The 27,874-nt window shown below is 40.7% G+C and overlaps 1 protein-coding gene across 2 annotated transcripts; it reads right to left on the bottom strand.

The window, feature by feature from the left end:
- Positions 1 to 519: 519 nt before the first annotated feature.
- casp7 (caspase 7, apoptosis-related cysteine peptidase) lies at positions 520 to 26,007 on the bottom strand. Of its 2 annotated transcripts, none has more exons than XM_055930794.1 (7): positions 25,886 to 26,007; positions 20,262 to 20,371; positions 10,225 to 10,376; positions 9,256 to 9,384; positions 5,077 to 5,252; positions 4,370 to 4,508; positions 520 to 4,183 (listed from the first exon to the last, which is right to left on the bottom strand). In XM_055930794.1, the coding sequence occupies exons 2-7, from the start codon at positions 20,369 to 20,371 to the stop codon at positions 3,957 to 3,959; spliced, it is 933 nt and encodes a 310-aa protein (XP_055786769.1). In that variant the 5' UTR covers positions 25,886 to 26,007; the 3' UTR covers positions 520 to 3,956. The 2 variants fall into 2 exon arrangements, with proteins under 2 accessions (XP_055786769.1, XP_055786768.1); XM_055930793.1 differs by lacking the exon at positions 25,886 to 26,007 and adding an exon at positions 24,067 to 24,390.
- Between the last annotated feature and the right edge of the window lie 1,867 nt (positions 26,008 to 27,874).

Here is a 27,874-nt window from a genome sequence, read left to right as displayed (position 1 = left end):
TTAAGGGTCAGATTCTGGGAAGGTTTTTATTTTTAGAACTCACAAAACAAATGTGTTAGTATTGGATTATTTCTGTCAAACACTACTGTAAACTATAAGGATTGTGGGAGGTCTCAAGATTTTACTGATAAATGGGACCAAATAACATGTCAAGAGGGATGGGCCTGATTTTGTATACAAAAGGTGCTCCTGATCGCCAGTGATACAACAATTCTAGTTGTAAAAAAATATTAAAAAATCTATTCCTGTGGTTTGTTAGGGTTATGTTTTTTTTCAAGTAGCAAAATAATTCACTCACCTAGCTGTAGCAGATCAGGCTGACTAGCCTAAATACATTTCCCAGAGCTTGAAACACCCACCTAATGGTGAAACGATTGTTTTTACACCCTTCGGACTTGGTGTGCAGGCCCTTAGGCATCTCTGAAAGTTTAATTGAACTGAATTGATAGATTGTAAATCCAGGATTAGCATGAGTATACGACGTTAGACACAAAATGACAAAAATAACCACACTACTCATTTCACAAAAGAATCTTCATGTTTAATACAATAAAAGTGTGTTAACATAGGCATTCATTTGATGTGAAGTAATTTAAACATTGTATTGCCCCAGATTCAAAAGGGGGCTGCAGAGTATGGCAATATTTAGTAAATTCACAATAAAAACATTTTTTGGGTGGGGGGGATTCGTCTCCCTATACTATATATTCATTTTTCCAAATCTTTTAAAATATATTAATGAGGACAATAGCATTTAACACCGGAAAGCATAAAATAAAAAAAGTTACTTCTAAAAATATGATTTTTTCCCTTAAATTCCATTCCAAAACAAGTGGAGCTAACACTCCTTTCAATACAGAATGGGCACTACATCACTGATAAGAGATTCATGTGTCGAGAGGATTCAAGAGTGCCATCTGTGTGATTGACAGGTATGTGTAAAATGTCTACTCGGTCGCCAGCGTACTGTGGTTCATAGAAATATTGTGTAATCAGGTAAAAAAAGAGAAAAGAATGACTGATGCAATAAAACTAAGATGGGGGGGGGGTTCCCAGCAAAGCTAGCACCGGATGTTTTCCCAAAGTTACTAGCAATCTATGGTAGCAATCCTGTAAATTGCACTGGAACGTTGCAGCAACATTGGAAGAATGCAGTGTGCGAATTGGGACATGTGAATGATATTACTGGTGGTGACAAGTGTTAGCTGCCTCTGCAGATGACAGAGTATTTCTGACTTTGGGACAAACATGCAGTGAATATGCCATGACACCCTTAAATATGTATATGTGTGCTTTTGAAGGCCACCAAAGTGCTGTCAATTGAAGGTATTAATGATCAAATGTATGTGACTATTGGACACTCAAACCATTTATCAATTGTCGTGAGAATAACATTCAACAATCGTTTTGTGTTTCAGTTGAATCAACTTTCATACATTTCACGTATGTAAAATGTTAATGAATTTGATTTTAATTGAATTGATGGACAACGCAAGGTGGCTTTAACCGTGGTAATAACTGTGACGGTTTACCACACTGATATACAGTGAAACAATATGGTCGTTTGTGCTTTGAGACCAAATTCAATTCACTTATCACATGGACTTCCTCCATTTTGACAAACAAATTCAGGCATACATCATTTTACAAGCAACGAAATGAGTGAATTTGTAGGCCAACATAAAGGGGTCTTTCAAAAGACAAGTTAAATTATCCTTGGCCATTGATAAGACATTGATAACAAGCCATATATTGATAATGTATACCAAACATTAGGAACACCTTACTAATATTGAAGTTGCCCTCAGAACAGTTTATTGGGGCATGGACTCCCCACAGGGATGCTGGCCCATGTTGACTCCAATGCTTCCATAGTTGTCAAGTTGGCTGGATGTCCTTTGGGTGGTGGACCATTCTTGTAAAAAAAAACAGCAGCGTCGCAGTTCTTGACACAAACCAGTGCGCCTGGCACCTACTACCATTCTCTGTTCAAAGGCACTTCAATCTTTTGTCTTGCCCATTCACCCTCTCAATGGAACACATGCACAATCCATGTCTCAATTGTCCCAAGGCTTAAAAATCCTTCTTTAGCCCGTCTCCTCCCCTTCATATATACTGATTGAAGTGGATTTAACGAATCAAAAAGGGATCGTAGCTTTCACCTGCTCAGTCTATGTCGTGGTGTTCTTAATGTTTTGTATACTCAGTGTAAATACATTGACTCCAGTGGATAAAGTTAGAATGACAAGCAATAAAAGTTGTCTTTTGCTTTACTGACAGCTTCATCATCTTCAACCTAATGAATAAATGTCTGTACATATAAACTGGCAAAATCTCAAATCCTCCTTGCTTGTGGTATGATGGAACATTTCCTGTACCCTTGACCAAAATCCACATAAAACATTCGTTTTTCTTTTTTTCTTCATGCAACAGATTAGCACTCTTTCCTGACAATTGTGCCAGGGAAACTCAAAAGAAATCCACAAAAAATAAATCTCACTCACAAAGAAACCTGAGGATGACAGTAAAATGTAATCTTTGACAGTCACTGCTGGGAGTGCATTCTTGGTATGAATAGTTACATTATTCGTACTTGACTTTGTTACCGCTGTTACATGGGGTCAAATGACAAGTGATTGCTCTTTGAGAGACACCTAATCCCTTTTGAGGATGAATGATATTATAAAAACATTAAGACAAATAGCCAAAAATGTAATTGTACATTTTCCAGCCGCTACCCTCCTGGGTCAGTTGAAATTCAGCATATTGCCGTGATCTTTCATAAGGTAAGGTGCTTTTAAACTGACCCGTATGCTACTGCAATAAGCAAGTCTAATAGTCTGATGTCCTTACACATCACAGCATTTTGACTTCATGAGACACGGCTCTCCCAACCAACCAGCTTACAGCTTGTTTTATCTGGTTTCCGTGTGGTTCTATAACATCATCAGCAAATAATCCCCAAACACTTGTAGAACGTTCAAGTACGATGTTTCATAAACGTTCTCACAAGTGGCCGTGTCCAATTACCCATACTTGCGTTCTAAATACAAGGCATTTTGGGTATGCGAAAAAGTTACGTTTTATATTATGCGAAATTTAGTATGCTTTAAAATGCCAAGATGTCATACTTATTTCAGCGTATTATTTCAGAATTTGCTGCACACGACTTAGTAAGAGAACCGTCTTTCGAGACCCACGTGTCTGACAACAGCTGATAATGGCAGGACTCAACGCAATTGCGAATTAGATTAGGCATTCTTAGTAGGATGAGCCTAGTATGCTGATATGTATTGCTTACTGCATTTGTTTTTACCAAACAGTACGTTCTAAATAGTATGTAGTACGATCAGTACACAGTATGCAGCTTGAGTAGTAGGCAAGCCAGTTTTCAGACATAGCCAATGTCTCTGGAAATCTACTACTTCATGTCAAGAAATGCACCCTTTCCCTCCAAAACTAAAAGAAATGCCCCGAGGCATAAATAATGTTAGCTGGGATCTTGGCCAATCAATCAAATGCTTGTATGCATGTCCAAATTTGGACAAGCTGGAAAATGAACAAGAACATGTCCAGATATTACAGATTTCAGATACAACTGATTCCGAACATTTTAACGACCCTACAGAACTGGCAGCAAATTTCCCGGGTCAGTAAAATAACATGGATATTTCACACAGCCTGTTGACAAAAACCAGATCAAATGTGACATCGTTATTCCTAGGAATAACCTGAAGAAGAGGCAAGTATCACCACCAACACATGAACGCAGCGTGCCACTGTAGAAATTGATTTGGAGAGCTTTGTTTTGTGCCCCAGCTACGTGCAAAACGGCATTCTCTCCCAAACCGCGCAGCATCCTGCTGGACCTGAATCAACCCGGAATTTTTTCGACCGCTCGCTTAGTGCGTGGTTTAGTTAGTCTCGTCAGTCTGTCAGTCAGTGGTCGATGACGGTCAGTTAAAATACAGCTCCTTGGTCAGCATGGAGACCACGCAGGGGATCTGCTTCTTCTCGCTGAAACGTGGGTCCTCGGACCAGGACTCGAAGCTGGTGGCCACCATGTAGTTGACACGGGTGAGGATCTGCATGATCTCCAGCTGCTTACCAAACTCACTGAGGACGTTGCAGAGTGCCTGGACAAACCAGGAGCCGCGCCCAGGGTTCCTCCAAGAATAGTACCCTGGAAGAGTAGTTGCGTCACTCTCTCCAACTGGCACTGATGCGCGCACACACGTTACAAGCGCACAGACAAATTATCTCATACAGTAACAAACACACTATGAAAACAACTGGATAGTGGATGTGGGAACATTTAGGAGCGGGCAAACTAGTTTAGCTGGAAATGTACAGGAATGCTGTGGGTTACCTGGCACGGTGGAGTAGGCAAAAAGGAAATCTGCCTCGACAGGAATCTTGTGTCTGGGATTTGCATCCGTTTCCAGGGTATCATTGGGAGGCCCGGAATCAGTCTGTATGCCATCGTCGAACTCAGAACCTCGACAAGCCTGGTGAATCAAATGTTGAGATCAGGAATATATTTTTCAAGGACCTAGTAAAAAGGGCAGTATTAAGTTAAGTTCTACAAATACGGCTGTATAGTTAGTAATCTGTCCATCAAGAAAAACAACAGTCACCACGCATATAAATGGGATACCCATAACCATAATCTATATAGATTTCAAAAAATAAGAGGGCCTGGAATTCAGCCTTGTGGAACACCATCAATTATTTACAAGTCCTTTTTATTTCAAAAACACTGGCATAAATGCACAGCTCACTTACAGACATTGGGTAAACTATCTAGTTTGCCCTATAACCTAATACTCTTCACCTCAAATAAATTCTAAAATCTCAAAACATATGAAAAAGAAAATCAGAATCTTGTATTCTAGGGTTAGACATTTCACGTTCTGGTTCCAACCAGGTGCCAATATTTAACCATGATTAATCATCTACCTCTTCTATAAGGTTAGGGAGCTAAGCTAAACAAGACATGCTTTAAATCAAGCCTAGCTAGAACAAAAGCCTGGGTTTTGTGAAGCTGCCCAGCCCAGTGTTGGCTTTGGCCCTCACCTGGATGAAGAAGAGTTTGGGCTTGCCCACTAGACTCTTGCACATGTCACCCCTGAAGAGTGAGGTCATGCTCTTGATGGGCATGGCTCCGTCAGTGCCATAGATCATACCCTCCTCACCGTGACTCAGCAGGATGCAGGCAAAGCAGGAGCTGTCGCTGTGGTCCTCCTCTGAGGCTAGGACACACACAGACACACACACACTTTTAAAATTGCAATAGGCTTAAATAAACGTTTTAAATGCATTGCCATTCCCAGTTTCCTATTTATTGTCACCGTTATTTATGTGGGATGTCAATAAAAAGTAAGTAAAAGGTTGCAAAAAAGGCTAAATAGCTACTTCGATATACAGGTGAGGAGAAACCAGGGGATTTAAGCAATAGTACTAGGGCTGTCCCCGACAAAAAAATAATAATATTGGTCAACCAAGAATCGACTGTTCTTTCGACCAATCGACTGGCCCACATTTTTAAATGTGTATCTTTCCATATATAGACCCATCCTTTGTGTTTAAAAAAAGAAGAAGCTTGTCTAATGTTTTAAGCAAACTGTTTAATTAAATAATTAAGACACACAGATGACTAGAGGGAGTCCGACTGCAATTGATTTGATTGTGCCGGGCCTGGCTCAGACTTGCAGCGCTGTGGTAAAAAGCGCTGTGTATTTTATTTTTTAAAGACAGTGAGTGACTGTGACTAGAACTCGTTGTCTCTCTCTTCTCCCTGCTGTAGCGACCACCACAGAACATCAGTGTGTATCGCGCTGTCCATGTTGCTGAAGCTGTAACATAATTACAGCCTTTCTGACTGAAAAGTTGTTACCGAAATCCCTAATTTGTTTAGGAAAAACATTTCCTATTCCCTCAACCCTTGACACATGTAAGCATTGCATGCACGTGACCAATAGGGCCTGACCTATAGCCCATCATAATAACATCAATAAATTGGTTATAATAAACTCTGAACACGTGAAAACGGAAGCAAATGTGACAAATAAACTCTAAACGGCGGAATGTTTACTGGTTGCTCAGGAGGTAAATAGGGAATCTGTGGAGTAAATGTGACTAGTTGTGGAAAATACTGGAGATCAAGAAAAAGAAAGAAAGGAGCAAGCTCTGTGTGCATATTACGTGTGCCAAACAGGTGCTGTTAGGATACAATATCATTTTTCTGACCGTTTCAAACAATTACACACAAAATAAATAAGTGTACCAGAGTCTGTTGTAATGTTTTTTGTAAAAACTTTAACACAGCAAAGACTATTTTTAGTCACATTCATTCGTCGGGGAGTTAAAGCTTGGTCGCAAATGGGTCTTCCAAATGGACAATGACCCCAAGCATACTTCCATAGTTGTGGCAAAATGGCGTAAGGACAACAAAGTCAAGGTATTGGAGTGGCCATCACAAAGCCCTGACCTCAATCCTGTAGAAAATGTGTGGGCAGAACTGAAAAAGCTTGTGCGAGCAAGGAGGCCTACAAACCTGACTCAGTTACCCCAGCTCTGTCAAGAGGAATGGGCCAAAATGCACCCAACTTATTGTGGGAAGCTTGTGGAAGGCTACCCAAAACATTTGACCCAAGTTAAACAATTTAAAGGCAATGCTACCAAATGCTATTTGAGTGCATGTAAACTTCTGACCCACTGGGAATGTGATGAAAGAAATAAAATCTGAAATAAATCATTCTCTACTATTATTCTGACATTGCACATTCTTAAAATAAAGTGGTGATCCTAACTGACCTAAGACAAGGAATTTTTACTAGGATTAAATGTCAGGAATTGTGAAAAACTGAGTTTAAATGTGTTTGGCTAAGGTGTATGTAAACGTCCGACTTCAACTGTGCATCTACAGAAATAAGACAGATCCTGCTTATGTTGCCTGTTTGAGTATTTGTTTAATAGCCTACTGAGTCCGTGAGCAACAAGTCTAATGCAGCCACATGTCGGATAAACAATTTCACAAATTCAGCTGTTTTTAATATTTGCTATGCTGTAATAAAGGTTTTATACTTTCCCCCCCATTAGAACTCTCTGGTGTTGCTTAGAATTGATTTAGTGTTTACACTGTTCCAAATTGTCAGAAATTGTATTTATTATTATAATAACCCTCCTTTTTCCTTGATCATCTCCTCTGTTATTATTACTATTGTTATGATCATCATTATAATACGTAATGTCATCATTAGTAGGCTTAGTATAGCAGCCTTGTTTAACCACCATCGAGCTGTAGGCCTAAGAGCTCATCCTGTTTAGTCTTAATACTGTCATTTACTTAGGCCTATATCAATCAATCAATCATTTAATTGTTCATGTCATCACACATACGAGTCATTCATGATTTGAAATGCAATCAAGCATTTTAGTTTTAAAATAGCAAAGCAACTATTTAATACTTAGCGTAAACAATAAATAGGTCTAAACCGTTCCATTTCAGAATGGAAATTGATGTCTTGAGATGTTGCTTCAATATATCCACATCATTTTCCTCCCTCATGATGCCATCTATTTTGTTATGTGCACCAGTCCCTCCTGCAGCAAAGCACCCCACAACATGATGCTGCCACCCCGTGCTTCACGGTTGAGATGGTGTTCTTCGGCTTGCAAGCCTCCCCCTTTTTCCTCCAAACATAACGATGGTCATTATGGCCAAACAGTTCTATTTTTGTTTCATCAGACCAGAGGACATTTCTCCAAAAAGTACAATCTTTGTCCCCCATGTGCTAGGGCAAACCGTAGTCTGGCCTTTTTATGGTGGTTTTGGGGCAGTGGCTTCTTCCTTGCTGAGCAGCCTTTCAGGTTATGTCGATATAGGACTCGTTTTACTGTGGATATAGATACTTTTGTACCCGTTTCCTCCAGCATCTTCACAAGGTCCTTTGCTGTTGTTCTGGGACTGATTTGCACTTTTCACACCAAAGTACATTCATTTCTAGGAGACAGAATGCGTCTCCTCCCTGAGAGGTATAGCGGCTGCGTGGTCCCATGGTGTTTATACTGGGGTACTATTGTTTGTACAGATGAACGTGGTACCTTCAGGCGTTTGGAAATTGCTCCCAAGGATGAACCAGACTTGAGGTCTCCAATTGTTTTTCTGAGGTCTTGGCTGATTTCTTTTGATTTTCCCATGATGTCAAGCAAAGAGGCACTGAGTTTGAAGGTAGGTGTTGAAATACATCCACAGGTAAACCTCCAATTGACTCAAATGATGTCAATTAGCCTATCAGAAGCTTCTAAAGCCATGACATAATTTTCTGGAATTTTCCAAGCTGTTTAAAGGCACAGTCAACTTAGTGTATGTAAACTTCTGACTCACTGGAATTGTGACACAGTGAATTATGAGTGAAATAATCTGTCTGTAAACAACTGATGGAAAAATGACTTGTGTCATGCACAAAGTAGATGTCCAAACCGACTTGCGAAAACTATAGTTTGTTAACAAGAAATTTGTGGAGTGGTTGAAAAACGAGTTTTAATGACTCCAACCTAGGTGTATGTAAACTTCTGACTTCAGCTGTACATGGATGATTTATAAAGCCAGGCACATTTAACAGTTAGGCTGTTGATTATAGACCTAATTATGTTGGGGTTTCCTCTCTCCTCACTTTTCTAAGACAATTAAGGCACGGGCTGTTTTCTCGTCTCCTAACTCCACTGGTTAACTTTGCTATTGTGCACATAGCAACATGGTCTAGGAAAAGGCGCCATTTCAACAGCGTTGATGTGCTTCAGAACCAACGCGGGAGAAAGCGCATTTGTTCTCAAATAATGTCACATTTGTGTTGCACCATTGTTCTTACATAATATGATCATATACAACTTCAGTAGCACATGTTTTAGTCTAATGGACTGTGCCATCCCCACGGGCTCCACAAATGGATCAGTCCGGTCTGATTCGCGCCTGTCTGAGTGGTGTCTTGTACACCATTATTATAAATCAAAAACAAATTCTACTGCTCATCTAAAGAAATCTCATCGACCAACAGCCAATCGACTAAATTGGGTCAGCCCTAAACAGCACTAATTTGATAGTGTTGGTGCCCCGTTTGAAAATGTATGCACTGGAACAGTAGGGGGGGGGGGGGGGGGCGACAGCGAGACAGGTTACTCTCACTGAAGTTGCCTCTAGAATAGATACTGATGTAAGGCCTACGGACAATATGTACTATGTGTGTTACTCACCCTCTCGGAGAAGACGCTCCATCTTCTCACACGTCTGGTCGTTGTAGATGCAGACGTCGAAGCCCAGGCTCTTAAAGCACTTAAACAATTCGCCTGCGTCTCGATCCGTGCCATTGCGGACATTCATCCCTGACAGACAATATAAACATCATTCACTGTACTCTACATGTACAGTATATAGCTTACACAGTGTTATACAATAGGCCACTAAAATCAAGCTATATCTAATGGCAGGGCTCCAGACTAACATTTTTCAGTTGGTGGCACGAGCCTATAATTTGGTCGCACCCAAAAATAAACAAAATTGCAGTGGCGCGCAATAGAAAGAATAAGAGTAATCACCTTAAGTCTTTCAAGGTGTGTAATAGAATACTGAGATGAGATGTCATTCCAATCAGGAATGTATGATTCAAGACATTTTGATATGCAACCTAATCCAGTGATTATCATGAATTTCCAGTTGATAATTCTGTATTTAAGAAAAAATATATATTACGGTCAAAATAGGGTTTCAGAAAGCTGAGACCATCCTCTCTTTAACAGGTCGTTACTTCCAAAGCTGCGGGGAGAGAGAGAATGTGCAAGGCTCCCGCATTACAGCAGCCAGCAGCAGTGAAACAGGCACAGTGGCAGGGCAGACACTTTCATTACAGGAATCATGACGTTAATGCACCTTAATGTTTGACCAAATCATAGTCTTATCCGCCCACAAAAAATGGAATGTTTTGATTGAGGAGACCAGACTAGAATGTGGGGCTCACACCGGTGTGACCAATTCAAAGTCAAAGGGTTGCAAAATGTGACTACATGGTCTGAGTCTGGAGCCCTGAGTGGAAATTAACAATCTTATAAAGAGTAACTGTGTTACATAAATGTATTAGTGTTGTATAAGTTTAATAAAGCAGTGTGGATAATATAAAAGTGTTAGACAACCATGCATCCAAGTCAATATAAAAGGTGATGCCATACCAGTCTTTTCGTCAAAGTTCTTGTTGTTGATTATGATGCACTTGCCCACTCGCTGGTGGCTCATCTTATACTGGAATGTTGGTGAAACGATTCTGTAATGGCTTTCAGAGGAGTAGTCCTGCTCCCGCGTCTTGCCATCCTTATTCTTCTTACTGAGCAAGCCATAGGGAGAGAAAAAATAAGGTTAATTCAATCAAATCTTATTGGTCACACTCGGGGCTCCCAAGTGGCACAGCGGTCCAAGGCACTGCATCTCAGTGCTAGAGGTGTCACTACAGACACCCTGGTTCAAATCCAGGTTGTATCACAACCGGCCGTGATTGGGAGTCCCATAGGGCGGCGCACAATTAGCCTAGCGTCATCCAGATTTGGCCGGTGTAGGCCGCCATTGTAAATAAGAATTTGTTCTTAACTGACTTGCCTAGTTAAATAAAAGGTTTTAAGAAATGAAATACACGTTTAGCAGATGTTATTGCGGGTGTAGCAAAATGCTTGTGTTCCTAGCTTCAACAGTATCTAACAATTCATAACAATACACACAAATCTAAAAGTAAAATAATGGAATTAAGAAATATATAAATATTAGATTGCTCAATGTCGGAGTGGCATTGACTGAAATACAGTAGAATACAGTATATACATATATGAGTAAAACATTATTTAAACATTATTTAAACATTACAAGTTGCCAGTGATTCCAAGTCTATGTATATAGGGCAGCAGCCTCAAGGTGCAGGGTTGCGTAACCGGTGGAAGCCGGCTAGTGATGACAAAGACGACACATACAGGTATCCATTGATACCTGGATAAATGTTTCAGGTAAAGTTACACCAAATGTATTTGAACCCATTTGATAGTGACGGACTTATGTTTGTATTACTGGCACTAACAGACCAACTTGTTTGGATAGGCCTACATCTATAACCTCTGGTAAACTCAACAAAATTCCTCTGCAAAGAAAATTTGGCATCACTTTCAAAGGGTGAATCTTAGAACAGTACACCTTCAAACAGTACCCACATAACACAGGGCATTCTTAATGAAAATACATAACACACATGCTACTGAAAAAAATATATTATTGACCCTCACTGTATTCAATATAAAACCAAGGATTTAAAAATAATCAGACCTCGGTGTAAGAGCGAGACATCCGTAAAAACGGTATTCTTACTCGAGGGGAAGTAGGTAGTGTCCCGCTTCCTTGAGAAAAGGCTAACTTGACACAACTCCTTTGATCACTTCAACATTAGACACGCTAACATCTCTCAACACATTCTGCTGACTTCAACAAATCAGGAATGCCAAAAAGACATCCAAAACACACAGAATCAAAAACATCCGAGAACCACTTACTCAGAGACCAGTGAGCACGTACATTTTCAAATGAGGCATTAATGTCATGGCCAAATCTGTTGAAGTAATCCACTGGCAGGTGAATTATAAAGTTACAACATGTTCAGCTAGCTCGGGTATTAAGAAGTCATAAGTGAATCTAAGTATGTCCCCGACAGAGTAAATCTTCCCGAGTGACAATTCTCAAAGACCTGTCATATTTCCATTCTTTAAAGGACCCATCCAGATACCTAGGCCACAGTAGCCCATTGGGCTCACAATATCAGCATGTGTTCTAGAAGAGCCTAGTCATCAGGTTACCCAAGAACTGAAACAATGGGACCCCATACTCAGACACATGCACACTCACATGCACGCAGACACAGAAATGGCCAAACAGGGCATACTGTACCCCACATGTGATCCAGAACTTTTCCATAGCCCCCCCACCCCCTCCCTCATGGTGCCAGAATGCCTAGCAGTGGTACGAGAGTGGGCAAAGAGCCCTGCCTCTGTGGCACTGTGGGGGTGGGTGGGGTCCCTTACCTGGGTTCCTCATTAAGCGCCACGCCACTCTGCATCTGAAATACGTTGCTCCTCTTGTCTCGCTCCTTTTTTTATTTTATTTTTGGCCTTCTCCAAACCTCGAGGTGTCGATATTTTTGGGGCGTGCGGAGCGGTTGGTGTGCACTAGGATCCTGACATGCTCTCTATACTCTGAACTTGGCCTGCGTGCACTGGGGACAGGGGTGGCCGCGCTGTAGCTGCCTGAGTCAGCAGTCACCACACCAAACGAGAGTTTTCTAAAGGCCTATTCAAATGACCCTGCACACTCTGTGGAGGTCAGGCAGTGCAGCACGTAGCCTTTATGGCTGCTGACAAGCACAGAATCAGCCTCTCTCTCTCACACACACACACACATACGATTATTAACAAGCTATACTGTATGGTTATTAGCAGTTCCTGTGTATGTGGTCAAACTGTATAACAGACTATAGGTTCCTGTATGGTTATAAACAGCAGACTAGCTACATCCATAAGTGAGGTAGTCTTGAAATCTCACACCTAGGGAACAGCACTAGGTCTGGGTAACATGGTGGATTTTTGGGGCCACTGTGAAAGGGGAGGGGGGGGAAAAAAATGGGTGCTCTATAGACAGTAAATCCTTCCAACAAAATCACGAATTTCAGTATTCAGGGCTTAAATGTGAGCGGGAATTGTGCTCTTGAAAAATAACATGACAGAGACGGACGCAGATAGCTACCCAGCAAGACGGGAACTCTCCCAGGACATTAGCTAACATTCCCATTCATTTCTAGTTAGGGTTTGATCTAACATCCCAATAATGTTTTTGATAACACCCCAATTTTTTTTTTTTACTAAGAAAACATTTGACATTAAATAGGCTATCCTTGGAACATTCATCTATACCAACAACCACAGAACATTCCCCTATTATTAGGTTACAATACCATGGAACGTTATAACACAATGTTCTGAAAACATAATTTCCGCAACAAAAAGTGGGAGACATAGAAGTGGTTGTGAGAATGGAATGTTTTGCTGATGGAGATGCTATTCAAAACACCTATAACAACCAGCAGGGAATATTCCCACAATACTCTCAAAGTTATAGTGATGTTAGGACGTTAAAAAAAAAATAAAAAAAAAAAAAATATTCCCTAAACATACTTCAGCAATCATGCCTGGATTCAATGAAATTGGTTATGAGAAAACATTACTGGAACATTCTGCTGATGGAGACGTCATCCAAGACACCTATAACAACAAGCACATAAACATACATATAATACTCTCGAACTTACAGAGTGATGTTATGATTGTTCCAATTATGTCCCCTCAATATACTTCAGAGATATTGCCAGAATACAATGAAAGTGGTCATAAGAAAACAATATTGGAACCTCCCATTATGTCTATGGATGTTGTCCAACATATTGTAGCAAATCTGCCGTTCTTAAGACCGAAAAACGTTCCACCAAGGGACACCCCAATAAGTTATTCTTTAATGTTATGCTGTTACCAATAATGTTCTGAGAACATACAGTATTGATAACGGAAGTGGTTCTGAAAACATTACTACAATGTTCTGTTAATATTGATGTATGCTACAGTGTAACATATGAAGTTACTTGATTTATAAGCATAGCCTACATATGGCAATTTAATCTAAACTCATCAAAAACAGAAAACATCTTCTCACTGTCAACTGCGTTTATTTTCAGCAAACTTAACATGTGTAAATATTTGCATGAACACTGATGGAGGGATTGTGCGTTCATGGTGTAACTCGGGCAGTTGTTGTTGCCATCCTGTACCTGTCCCGCAGGTGTGATGTTCGGATGTACTGATCCTGTGCAGGTGTTGTTACACGTGGTCTGCCACTGAGAGGACGATCAGCTGTCCATCCTGTCTCCCTGTAGCACTGTCCTAGGCGTCTCACAATACAGACATTCCAATTTATTGCCCTGGCCACATCTGCAGTCCTCATGCCTCCTTGCAGCATGCCTAAAGCACAATCACGCAGATGAGCAGGAACCCTGGGCATCTTTCTTTTGGTGTTTTTCAGTCAGCAGAAAGGCCTCTTTAGTGTCCTAAGTTTTCATAACTTTGACCTTAATTGCCTACCGACTGTAAGCGGTTAGTGTCTTAACGACCGTTCCACAGGTGCGTGTTCATTAATTGTTTATGGTTCATTGAACAAGCATGGGAAACAGTGTTTAAACCCTTTACAATGAAGATCTGTGAAGTTATTTGGATTTTTACGAAATTTGAAAGACAGGGTCTTGAAAAAGGGATGTTTCTTTTTTGCTGAGTTTACTTACGTCATAATATTTTATTAGGCTATTGCCCAAACTTAGTTATAGCTTTGAGGAAGGTCGTCAAAGAGATTTGAACTTTTGATCTGCTACTTCCCACCCCTGTACTTAGCACACTGCACCACCAGGATGGAGTTGATCTATACACAAAGGCTAAGAATTTCAAGTCTCACGGCTATGTCTTAGTAGATATTTGCATATATCTATTGACACGTCATCACAATCTGGCAAACAATAATTTTATGTTAATATACAGTACCAGTCAAAACTTTGGACACACCTACTCATTAAAAGAGATTTTCTTGATTTTTACTATTTTCTACATTGTAGAATAACCAAAAAAAGTTACAAAAAAAGTGTTAAATCAAAATATATTTTATATTCTTCAAAGTAGCCATCCTTTGCCTTGATGACAGCTTTGCACACTCTCTCAACCAGCATCACCTGGAATGCTTTTCCAATAGTCTTGAAGGAGTTCCCACATATGCTGAGCACTTATATGCTGCTTTTCCTTCACTCTGCGGTCCAACTCATCAATTGGGTTGAGGTCAGGTGATTGTGGAGGCCATGTCATCTGATGCAGCACTCCATCACTCTCCTTCCTGGTCAAATAGCCATTAAGCAGCCTGGAGGTGTGTTGGGTAGTGATAGTGATGATCGTCTCACTAAGCCCAAACCATATGAGATGGCGTATCGCTGCAGAATGCTGTGGTAGCCATGTTGGTTCAGTGTGGCTTGAAGTTTAAATAAATCACAGACAGTGTCACCAGCAAAGCACCCCCACACCATCACACCTCCTCCTCCATGCTTCACGTTGGGAACCACACATGTGGAGATCATCCGTTCATCTACTCTGCGTCTCACAAAGACACAGCGGTTGGAACCAATCAGACCAAAGGACATATTTCCACCGGTCTCCATTGCTCGTGTTTCTTGGCCAAAGCAAGTCTCTTCTTCTTATTGGTGTCCTTTAGTAGTGGTTTCTTTGTAGCAATTCAAACATGAAGGCCTGATTCACAGTCTCTTCTGAACAGTTGATGTTGAGATGTGTATGTTACTTGAACTCTGAAGCATTTATTTAGGCTGCATTTATTTGGGCTTGTAATTTTGCAAACTGCACTTGAAGAAACTTTTAAAGTTATTTAAATGTTCCTTATTGGCTGACCTTTATGTCTTCAAGTAATGATGGACTGTCGTTTCTATTTGCTTATTTGAGCTGTTCTTGCCATAATATGGACTTGTTCTTTTACCAAATAGGGCTATCTTCTGTATACAACCCCTACCTTGTCACAAAACAACTGACTGGCTCAAACGCATTAAGAAGGAAAGAAATTCCACAAATGAACAAGGCACACCTGTTAATTGAAATGTATTCCAGGTGACTACCTCATGAAGCTGGTTGAGAGAATGCCAAGCGTGTACAAAGCTGTCATCAGGCCAAAGGGTGGCTACTTTGAACAACCTCAAATATACAATATATTTTCATTTGTTTAACACTTTTTTGGTTACTACATGATTCCATGTGTGTTATTTCATAGTTTTGATGTCTTCACTATTATTCTACAATGTAGAACATCGTAAAAATAAAGAAAAACCCTTGAATGAGTAGGTGTGTCCAAACTTTTGACTGGTACTGTACATTTGTACGGAAGTCGAAAAATCTAAACTTGACATGATCTGAAAAGGACTGGTGAAAGTAAAAAGTAAGAGGACACACTTTAGCTTCAGTCCTGTGGTACAGTGGATTAGTTCCATGGTTAAAACTCCAAAGGTCACAGATGCAAGTGGGGAACAAACCTACAGTTGAAGTCGGAAGTTTACATACACCTCAGCCAAATACATTTAAACTCAGTTTTTCACAATTCCTGACATTTAATCCTGGTAAAAAAATCCTTGTCTTAGGTCAGTTAGGATCACCACTTTATTTTAAGAATGTGCAATATTAGAAAAATAGTAGAGAGAAGGATTTATTTCAGCTTTTATTACTTTCATCACATTCCCAGTGGGTCAGAAGTTTACATACACTCAATTAGTATTTGTAGCATTGCCTTTAAATTGTTTAACTTGGGTCAAACGTTTTGGGTAGCCTTCCACAAGCTTCCCACAATAAGTATGGTGAATTTTGGCCCATTCCTCCTGATAGAGCTGGTGCAACTGAGACAGGTTTGTAGGCCTCCTTGCTCACACACGCTTTTTCAGTTCTGCCCACACATTCTCTATGGGATTGAGGTCAGGGCTTTGTGATGGCCACTCCAATACATTGACTTTGTTGTCCTTAAGCCATTTTGCCACAACTTTGGAAGTATGCTTGGGGTCATTGTCCATTTGGAAGGCCCATTTGCGCCCACGCTTTAACTTCCTGACTGATGTCTTGAGATGTTACTTCAATATATCCACAATTTTCCTTCCTCATAATGGCATATTTTGTGAAGTGCACCAGTCCCTCTTGCAGCAAAGCACCCTCACAACATGATGCTGCCACCCCCGTGCTTCACTGTTGGGATGGTGTTCTTTGGCTTGCAAGCATCCCCCTTTTTCCTCCAAACGTAACAATAGTCATTATGGCCAAACAGTTCTATTTTTGTTTCATCAGACCAGAGGACATTCCACCAAAAAGTACGATCTTTGTTCCCATGTGCAGTTGCAAACCGTAGTCTGGCTTCTTTATGGCGGTTTTGGAGCAGTGGCTTCTTCCTTGCTGAGCGGCCAGTCAGGTTATGTCGATGTAGGACTCGTTTTACTGTGGATATAGATACTTTTGTACCTGTTTCCTCCAGCATATTCACAAGGTCCTTTGCTGTTGTTCTGGGATTGATTTGTACTTTTCGCACCAAAGTACGTTCATCTCTAGGAGACAGAACGAGTCTCCTTCCTGAGCGTTATGATGGCTGCGTGGTCCCATGGTGTTTATACTTGCGTACTATTGTTTGTACAGATGAACGTGGTACCTTCAGGCGTTTGGAAATTGCTCCCAAGGATGAACCAGACTTGTGGAGGTCTTGGCTGATTTCTTTTGATTTTCCCATGATGTCAAGCAAAGAGGCACTGAGTTTGAAGGTAGGCCTTGAAATACATCCACAGGTACACCTCCAATTAACTCAAATGATGTCAATTAGCCTATCAGAAGCTTCTAAAGCCATGAGATCATTTTCTGGAATTTTCCAAGCTGTTTAAAGGCACAGTCAACTTAGTGTATGTAAACTTCTGACCCACTGGAATTGTGATACAGTGAATTATACGTGAAATAATCTGTCTGTAAACAATTGATGGAAAAATGACTTGTGTCATGCACAAATTAGATGTCCAAACCGACTTGCGAAAACTATAGTTTGTTAACAAGAAATTTGTGGAGTGGTTGAAACACGAGTTTTAATGACTCCAACCTAGGTGTATATAAACTTCTGAGTTCAGCTGTACATGGATGATTTATAAAGCCAGGCACATTTAACAGTCAGGCTGTTGATTATAGACCTAATTATGTTGGGGTTTCCTCTCTCCTCACTTTTCTAAGACAATTAAGGCAAGGGCTGTTTTCTCGTCTCCTAACTCCACTGCTGCCTCCGCTGGTTAACTTTGCTATTATGCACATAGCATAATGACTCCAACCTAAGTGTATGTAAACTTCCGACTTCAACTGTATCATCAAAATAAGGTAAAGCTATAACTTGCAATCAATGTCTAATTGTCACTCCCAGCTCTGGCGCTCGACGTCACTGGTCTACTAACCACCGGTCCTGGCAACCCACATTACGCACACCTGGTAACCATCGTTATGCACACTTGGACTTCATCAGTACCTTGATTACGCCCCCTGTTTAGCCCTAAGTAGCCTCAGTCTTAGGCAGTATTGGTTTTGTTTTTCTTTCCCAGTTCACTTCTCTAGTTTTGTATTTCTTCATGTTCTTCGTTATTAAGCTCACCAACTGCACTTGCTTCCTGACTCCCTGCGTCTACGTTACATAATACTACTGCCTCGACAAATGGAAGAAGCAGAAAATGCAGACATCTCCCAGAGGGTCAGCGAACAGGGACGGCTAATCCTCAAACAACACAACCAACTGGCACGAGTGGTAATGGATGAGGTTCTCCGTTGTAGGGAGGTCATACGTGGAGGCCACACACACTACTGAGCCTCATTTTGACTTGTTTTAAAAACATTACATTAAAGTTGGATCAGCCTGTAGTGTGGTTTTCCACTTTAATTTTGAGTGTGACTCCAAATCCAGACCTCCATGGGTTGATAAATTTGATTTCCATTGATCATTTGTGTGATTTTGTTGTCAGCACATTCAACTATGTAAAGAAAAAAGTATTTAATAAGAATATTTCATTCATTCAGATCTAGGATGTGTTATTTTAGTGTTCCCTTTATTTTTTTGAGCAGTGTATATTTTTTTTACCTTTAACTAGGCAAGTCAGTTCAAAACAAATTCTTATATAAAATGACAGCCTACCGGGGAACAGTGGGTTAACTGCCTTGTTCAGGGGCAGAACGACAGATGTGTACCATGTCAATTCGGGGATTCGATCCAGCAACCTTTCGGTTACTGTCCCAACGCTCTAATCACTAGGCTACCTGCCGCCCCAGGCATCTACTACCGTACCCCGTTCAAAGGCACGCATCTTTTGTCTTGTCCATTCCCCATTTTAACGGCACACACACACAATCCATGTCTCAATTGTCTCAAGGCTTATAAATCCTTCTTTAACCTGTGTCCTCCCCTTCATCCACACTGATTGAAGTGGATTTGATAAGTGAACGATACTTTCAGAAGGCTCTGTATAATCAATACACAACTTCCAAGGAGTAGGGTATTTGATGCAAACATAAAAGTATAACTTTTCCATTGTAGATATTTACATAATCACATTCACTCGTGGAAGGCAATTAGGCCCTGGCCAGCAAACAAAATCTCTTGCATCATTTTGTAAACGATTGTCATTTAGTCTACCGATTTGAAAATACTAAATGTTTTTACTCTCTTATTGCACACTGCATGGCTCGAGAACAATGACGTGAAAAATTGTGTACAACGTCACGTGTTTCGAGGACCCTTTCTGGCTCTAGCTCTACTTTCAAAACAACTGTCTTAAAAGTATTTTTAAAACTCTGCAGCATCCCTTTCAGACAGTCATGCACTTACATGATTTTGTATGCATGTGTGGGTTCTAATTGTATGTCTCAAAGTACTTCAACTAGGCCTAGAAGTACTGTAGTTGATTCGTCCACATTATTTGAAAATACACAGAAAATAAGTATTTACAATACAAATACTTAAATATGCAAGTATTTGAACACATGTCTGTTTAATTGCGCATAACCTGCACTGAAAGCAGTAGATATGGTTTGTAGCGCCCCCTTGTGGTAAATTTGAAGAGGGGGAAATCACATATACATGGTTCTTCCCCCTTCACTAATGTATTGAAACACTAATTATATATATTTTTTTCATTTCCACCAACAGACTTTCAATAGTCTGAACATTAACACTCTTAAGTGTTATGTTTCTACTTTTTTTAATAGGCTGTTCCTGATTCTGGCTGTTGGTCGACCATTAAATATAGATTTAAATGATTACTCTCAGTTAAATATCAGTCCGAAAAGTATGTTAATTGAATTTCATTCATGTTTTTATAGTTCATTTTACAGGCATAATATCTTAAGATTATAAATGCCTTATGAGTTAAGTACAACTGTCCTACCTTAAAACCCCAAATTTAAGATTGTACACCTTAAATCCATTGTTTATGTATAGATTCAAAATATGATTATAGTGAGTCCTTGCATGTACTGTATAGCTCCGCCAGGGTAAGACTGTTGAAACATGCACCTCTTTCATGTCTTTTGGACAAGGTACTCACAGTCCAAAGAGGAGGAATCTTCCCTTTCGGTCAGGTTTGGCATCTGTTGCATCTTCAAGCTCCACGACTTCTCCCTCTAGCTGAGTAACATCAGGTTCTTCTGCCGCCATCTATGTCACACACACACACAAAACATCAGCCAATTTATATAAACAGACATGATATAATATAAATTATATTTCTTACATGGCTCCAGCTGGGCCTATTCATTAAAGCTACATTCCAGGATTCTAAAAAAATAACAACAACAAAAACAGAATCCCCGCCACTTGGAATACAGCTGAGGGATGGGGTCAGGGAAATGTAATCTCTGCTAAATTCATAGCAAGTGCTCTAGATACAAGGACGGACAGTCTTTGACATCCAAGATAGGTCTAATCCGATGAGTCCCACCGTTGCACCAGCGTGATTTACAACCTCCTACCCCTTTTTGACATTGTGTGTTTAAGATACAGACCATTAGTCTGTGTGATTTAACAGGGGCTAAGCTAGAGCAGTGTTTGAGAGACAAGGGCGGATCCCGACGGGGCTCGGGCCGGATCTTTTTTTTCAAAAACGTCTGTAGAGTCAATGGTTTGAGCTACTAACTATTAAAGCTATCTATGAAAAGTTGAGACTCTCCAACACGCACGTGTAAACATGTTTTACTCTATGATGCTCACAAGCTACACAAGCGTCTTTAGAAGGTAAGGGGTTCTTCTACATAGAAGATCATAGGAAATCCCAGGACATAAGAGTCTATAATAATCTTACAGTTGCTGTCACAAACTCCACGCCGTTGTCACTGACTAGTTGGATATTAATTTCCCACTGAGTAAACAATTTCTGTACATAAACCAGTTTATTATGTAGTACTGGGTCGGACCCCCCCTTTGCTCCAGAATGCCAAATCCGGATTCTGCCATCAGCACGATTCGTCGGTCCAGGCAATTTTTTCCCACTCCTCAATTATCCAGTGTTGGTGATCTCGTGCCCACTGGAGCTACGTCTTTCTGTTTTTAGCTGATAGGAGTGGAACCCGGTGTAGTCGTCTGCTGCAATAGCCCATCTGTGTAAAGGGCCGACGAGTTGTGCATTCCGATATGCCGTTCTGCACACCACTGTTGTACTGCGACATTATTTGTCTGTGGCCCGCCTGTTAGCTTGCATGATTCTTGCCATTCTCCTTCGACCTCTCATCAACTAGCAGTTTTTGCCCACAGGACTGCCACTGACTGGATGTTTCTTGTTTGTCACACCATTCTCGGTAAACCCTGGACATTGTCGTGCATTAAAAGCCCAGGAGGCCGGCCGTTTGATATACTATCATACCACGCTCAATGTAACTTAGAATGGGCAAAACGAGTGACCTAACGTTCAATCGAAATGTGAATGAATGCCTCAATGCCCATCTGTCTGCTTTAAAGAGCAAGCCGCGTGACTCACTGTCTGTAGGAGCGAACCATTTTTGTGAATGGGGTGGTGTACCTAATAAACAGGCCACTGATTGTACAGCATTCATATAAATACATTTTGATCAGGTTTTGCTTTGGCGGACCTTATTTTTGTATTGACACATTTAATGATATGGATATTTAAGCTACAGAATAGATTACCATAGCTAGCTAGCTAATGTTTTATTTGCTATCGCGACCACAAGGCATTAACAAGGCATTCCGCCTTATCAATAGGGTTCTCAACTATAAACACTGCTTACCGGTGGGACATTGAACTACAATCCCGACGCTCTGTTAACATTTAGAAACGTCAATAATCATCGCTTGCGATACTGTTTTAGAAACCTATGGTGCGCTGTAACATGGAGATATGTGCATGTGGGAACAATAATCCTAGCCCTATAAAAAGGTGTGTAGTAATCAGCATTATGCTGTGTGGATGTTTTTCCATCAGAAGGGACTGGGAAACTGGTCAGAACTGAAGGAATGATGGATGGCGCTAAATACAAGGAAATTCTTGGGGGAAACCTGTTTCAGTCTTCCAGAGATTTGAGACTGGGATAGAGGTTCACCTTCCAGCAGGACAATGGCCCTAAGCATACTGCTAAAGCAACACTCGAGTGGTTTAAGGGGAAACATTTAAATGTCTTGGAATGGTCTAGTCAAAGCCCAGACCTCCATCCAATTGAGAATCTGTGGTATGATTTAAAGATTAATGTACACCAGCGGAACCCATCCAACTTGAAGGAGTTGGAGCAGTTTTTCCTGGAAGAATGGGCAAAAATCCCAGTGGCTAGATGTGCCAAGCTTATAGAGACATACCCCAAGAGACTTGCAGCTGTAATTGCTTCAAAAAGGTGGCTCTACAAAGTATTGACTTTGGGGGGGGGGGGGGGTGAATAGTTCAGTTTTTATGTCTTATTTCTTGTTTCACAACAAATTATTTAATGAGCAGGCAAAAACAAATGCAGAAATATGCGTACTTTCCTTATGAAACAATTTCCCACCATGCTACTAGTGGCTAAACGCTAATCCCGAATGTTATGTATCGGGTTTATCCAATCAGGTTGAAACTATCAGCCCAGGGGTTCTGTTTCTTTTACGCCTGCTATATTAGCAGCATCTCATTAGAGGAAAATAAGACTGTGCTCAGGGCAGACCTGGTTGTAGCTAGGTATGTTTGAGTACATCAAGGACCATTTTCGCAAATATTCAACCTAGTTCACCGCAGAAACGAGGTAATTAACTACAATGACCATAATCCCTTGCGCCTGTTTTCCCCGGCTCGAACATAGATGGATACACTTATGCCTGCTATTTTAATTACACACAGACCACATGAGAGGAATGTACACAACACAATGGTGAGAGAAAGGGACATACAGTTCGTAAAGTATGCCTTATCTACTTGAAGAACTAGTAAAATGATTATCAGACAGCTCTGCAGCAAGCTTAGGCAGGCTAGCCTAGTTAAAGAGGATGACTATAGAGTACACTATGGGGGGCATAAGTGTCTGGCTGTTGGGCTGCTACTGCCTGAGCAGAGACGCCATGATGACTTAAGGAAATACAAATAATAAAGTCCAAATAAAAACTAAGTAATATACACCTGAAATATTGTACTATTTTATAGTAATTTCCTATTTTTATATTGATGTCTACCCAATGTGGACCTGACGGAGACAATGGAATATTTTCAATGTTTAGTAAGTTAAATATTTTGGGCTTTGGAATTTCCATAAAAAAAACGTTATAATGCAATGAATGTTTAAGAAAGAAAAAGTGAAACCAAAATCCGTGATTAATTTTCAATAATCGAACCGACCTCAATGCACGTACGTAAATCACTCAGCACTACATTTGACCTAACCTTAGGTGAAAAAAACAGACTGCTACAACCTGATTTGGCTGTACGCGATACAGAACATCCGGGATTAGCATTTAGCCACTCTAGCATGGTGGTTGGAAATGGTTTCACAAAGAACGTACGCATATTTGCCACGTTTTGAAGTTGAGGAAATAGAAGCCTATGCAGTCGAATGGAGACTGTTTTAGGTACGAAACGAGGGATACGAATGTATTGCCGGCTGCATACAATGCATTGGTACGGTAAACTGACACGACTCAATATCGCCATCAGCCGGCCTTTGGTCTGGAAGAATGATTGAAGTCCAAAGTTTGCAAATCCCACACCATACCAAAACCACAATTTGTCAAGCTACAAATATCTGCTCTATATTTTGTCCAGCCAGAGTTAATTAATTTTCAGGAAAGAGCCCCCGACAGAAGTCAAGTTTTGAAGCTGGCTAGCTAGCACTGCAGTAAAGTTAGTGCCACAACAAGATGATAAGCAGGACAGTACGACTTACTTTTGTTTTAAGCCGTTTGTCATCTACGGAAATACCTTGTGTCTGTCAAAACTGGGCAGAATATAATAGCTAGTTCGCTATATAGCATAACTAGACTAATTCGTGTTCGTCGAGGTGATGCACCTTCACCTTCAGCTCACCAGAAGAAAGTGAAAGTAGCGGCATAGAGTTTCTGAACATACTGATGCCGCGTTCAAAACAACTGGGGGAAATACGAGGTCAAATAATGACGTCCGTGATCTTCAGGTCGGAATTCTAGAAAGAGACCCTAGTTTTTTACCTCCTAAAAAAATTGAGGAGGCCCGAGTTGCAATTCCGAGTTGGACGACCGTTCAAATCTATTTCTCTAAGTCGGAGCTGTTTTCCCCCCGCCTTCTGTAGTCAGAAATTTCGGAGTTACCAGTTCTCACAGTTGTTTTGAACGCGGCATGTAACTATTTCTGAAACCATGGGCGCAACAATGTGAGACTTGCGAAACAGACCAGACGGAGGTTTGAGAAGTGAAACATTATTCCTCAGTTGTTAATTTTCTGGTAATATAAAGGCATAACCTACATTCGAGCCAATGTTATTACTCCAACCAGTGTTTCGTGTTGGCTTACCCTGGCGTGACGTTTTGATAACCGCGTAAATTGCTCTCAGACAAGGTAAATTATTTATTCGGCTGTAATTACCGACCCAAAACGAAATACTAATTAGCTGCTAATGTGGCTATCATACAGAACTATAAATCTTGTCGCAAGCTGTGACTTAATATGCTAACGCGAGCGTTGCAAAATAAATTTAAACATACATATTATTATTATGTTGCGCAACAAAGAGCGTCTGCGTTGCCAATCGCTAAAATAGGGCTTACGTCCAAACACTTAAGACACACCCTATCCCCTCAAATTAAGTGGACACTTCTGATGACGTGTCAATACTTCTGAGGAGTGTACACTTGCGAGAGGGAATGATTAAAACATATATATATTCATAATACAGTTCAACAACTTACGTTGCTACATCATACAAAACAGAACGCAAGTATTAACAAGAAAATACTAAAACATATTGTAACGACCCTGGGTTTAGATGCGCGGAAATCAACCCTGCCACACGAGCATGCTTTTGCGGCACAGTCGATAGCGCGCAGGACTTCGGGCTAGAAGGTCGAGGGTTCGAGACCTGCTCCCTGCCTGTTTCATTACAATACAAAAAAGATAAATGAAAAAAAGATATTCTAGTGCAATTGTAATCACACTCAAAAAATCGCATTATAATGATTCAGGAAAATGGTATTCACTAGGGATAATGTTTTAATAAGATAGTTAAATTCAATCAAAAGTAATTTTGGTGTAGAATTGTTGTTTGTGTATAAAGTATTTGCTGGTGACACTCAGTGATTTATTTAGAATTCAAGGCACACTTAAGTTGCCCCTCACTATAGCTGCACTTCGCCACATGGCAAGATTTACATTGGTCTTCTCCCTTTTAATGCTTCTATGCTCGTCCTTGAAAAATGCCAGAAGGTCTGAAATGGCCACCAAAGTCGACATATTGGACAAACAATATTATCTAGGCTAAGTAAAACCAAATAATTTTTTGAATTACTGCTCTGCTAACTAACTAGCTAAAGTGTAGTCAGTGACTAGATAAGACCGTGAAAGGGGACTTAAAATGATAATGGATTGGACACAGAAGGCTGGATCGCACTGGTGAACGGTAGCTGACAGTGTCTGCTAGAGATGACGTGCAGGAATTTGTAGTCTTGCTGAGGTCTTCTGTTGCAAATTAGAATTGTGCATTTTTTTGTTGTAAATATATTGATAAAACTCACCTTGTCCAGACAGAATTACACGGTTATCAAAACCTCACGCCTGACTAAGCCTATGTTACCGGCCTCAGTCTGTAGCTGAAGAGGCCTGTATTAGTAAAAGGAACGCACACAAGTTTATGTCAGCAAAGATCTGGAGCTTTCTTTATTCTGCAGAATGGTGCGCTCTTGGCCAGAACTTGCTGTTTCTCCTACTACCACAGTGCAACAGCGCCATCTATTGGGCTGATGGACTAATGCTAAAGCATGTAGAATATACCATTTAGATTAATTAAGACAAATACTGTTTTCAGAAGCGATTTTGCGACTAGTCTCATTTTGTGTGTGTCTTGCATCTTTGTTGCCCACTTCTCTGCGAATGTTTGTTGGGTTCTTGTCACTGTTTCTGGTTTGAGCTTGAACAGTAGGTCGATAGGAAGGCGTGGAGCTCTGCCATACAGGAGGGAAAATGGTGAGTATCCCGATGCCTCGTGCCTTGTACAGTTATAGGCATGGACGACGATGTTTGGTAGATGGTCTTTCCACTCTGTCTTCTCTTCTTACAGAGTACGGAGCATCTGCAGGAGTGGTCTATTCATCCTTTCCACAGGGTTACCTTGTGGATGGTATGGGTTTGTTAGTGTGAGATCTCTGCCTCTGGAACAGGTTGTTCATGAACTCTCATCCTTGGTCATGGTGAAGCTTACTAGAATAGCCAAACCGAGGAATGAAGTTTTGAAATATGTTTTTCCTGACTTTGTCTGCTCCAACGTGGCCCATGTCGTCATGTAAGTTCTTCAGCACCACTGATTTCAGCTTGCTGGGTAGTACAAGTTGCTTTCGTTGTCCAGCCTGTCTGTACAGGATTTCATTTCCTATGACCAGCTTGTTCCACTCATGGACTAGTCTCATTATTTCTGGTTCCATGAGTGTTTTCTCTATCTCATTTGGATTCCATCTGTTGTTTTTCAGCGAGATGATTTCTCTGATTGCAGCATCCTCGTGCTGTTCAGCCTCCTCTGCTTCCTTGCCATACCGCTGAAATTACTTTTGGTGACATATATTCTGTGTATTCATCCACGTGGTTGTGGAGAACGACAGGACAACGAGACAGTGTGTCAGCGTCTGCATTAATTTTCCCAGGTCTGTATTTCAGGTCGAAGTGAAAGTCGGCCACCTCCCCAACCCAGCGGTGACATACTGCATTGAGTCTAGCTGTGCTCGGAACATAGTTTTGTCTTCTGTGTATACGGTAAAGGTGGGCGCATAGTATAGATAGTCACTAAATTTGTCCCAGATTGGCCATTTGTGCTAAAAACTCAAGTGTGCCAGAGAGGTGGTAGGTCAGGGCGTGAGTTTGGGTGGGCATTCTATGTCTGGTGTTCTATGTTGTCCTTGTTTTGTATTTCTGTGTGTTTGGCCTGGTATGGTTCTCAATCAGAGGCAGCTGTCTATCGTTGTCTCTGATTGAGAATCATACTTAGGTAGCCTGTTCCCACCTGTGTTGGTGGGTGGTTGTTTTCTGTTTAGTGTATGTCACCTTGCAGAACTGTTCGTTTATCGTTTTTGTTGTTTTGTTCTAGTATTCGTATTCATTAAAAGGAATTATGAATACTTACCACGCTGCACCTTGGTCTTCTCCTTCTCCTCGATACGACGATTGTTACAGAAACAAGGTCCATGAAGTCAATTACTTGCTTGTAACAGATGACATTCATTTCTGACTATCTCTGAAACTCACTTAGATAATACCTTTGATGATACAGTGGTAGCAATACACGGTTATAACATCTACCAAAAAGACAGCAATGCCAATGGAGGCCGTGTTGCGGTCTATATTCAGGAACACAATCCTGTAAAGCTTAGCGATGATCTAATGTTAAATACTGTTGAAGTAATATGGCTACAGGTTCACCTGCCTCACCTAAAGCCCATTCTGACGGGAAGCTGCTATAGACCACCAAGTGCTAACAGTCAGTATCTGGATAATATGTGTGAAATGCTTGATAATGT

Source organism: Salvelinus fontinalis, chromosome 8 (assembly GCF_029448725.1).
Source record: "Salvelinus fontinalis isolate EN_2023a chromosome 8, ASM2944872v1, whole genome shotgun sequence".
Taxonomy (NCBI): Eukaryota; Metazoa; Chordata; class Actinopteri; order Salmoniformes; family Salmonidae; genus Salvelinus; species Salvelinus fontinalis.
The sequence above is the reverse complement of the archived record's forward strand: the minus strand, read 5'-3'. Positions and strand labels throughout refer to the sequence as shown.

Coding starts and splice junctions, on each gene's coding strand:
- casp7 (XM_055930794.1), bottom strand. CDS start 20,371: ATGGCGGCAGAAGAACCTGATGTTACTCAGCTAGAGGGAGAAGTCGTG. Junction 4,509..5,076: donor CCAAACTCTTCTTCATCCAG/GTGAGGGCCAAA, acceptor TTGATTCACCAG/GCTTGTCGAGGTTCTGAGTT. Junction 4,184..4,369: donor TGCCTACTCCACCGTGCCAG/GTAACCCACAGC, acceptor CTACTCTTCCAG/GGTACTATTCTTGGAGGAAC.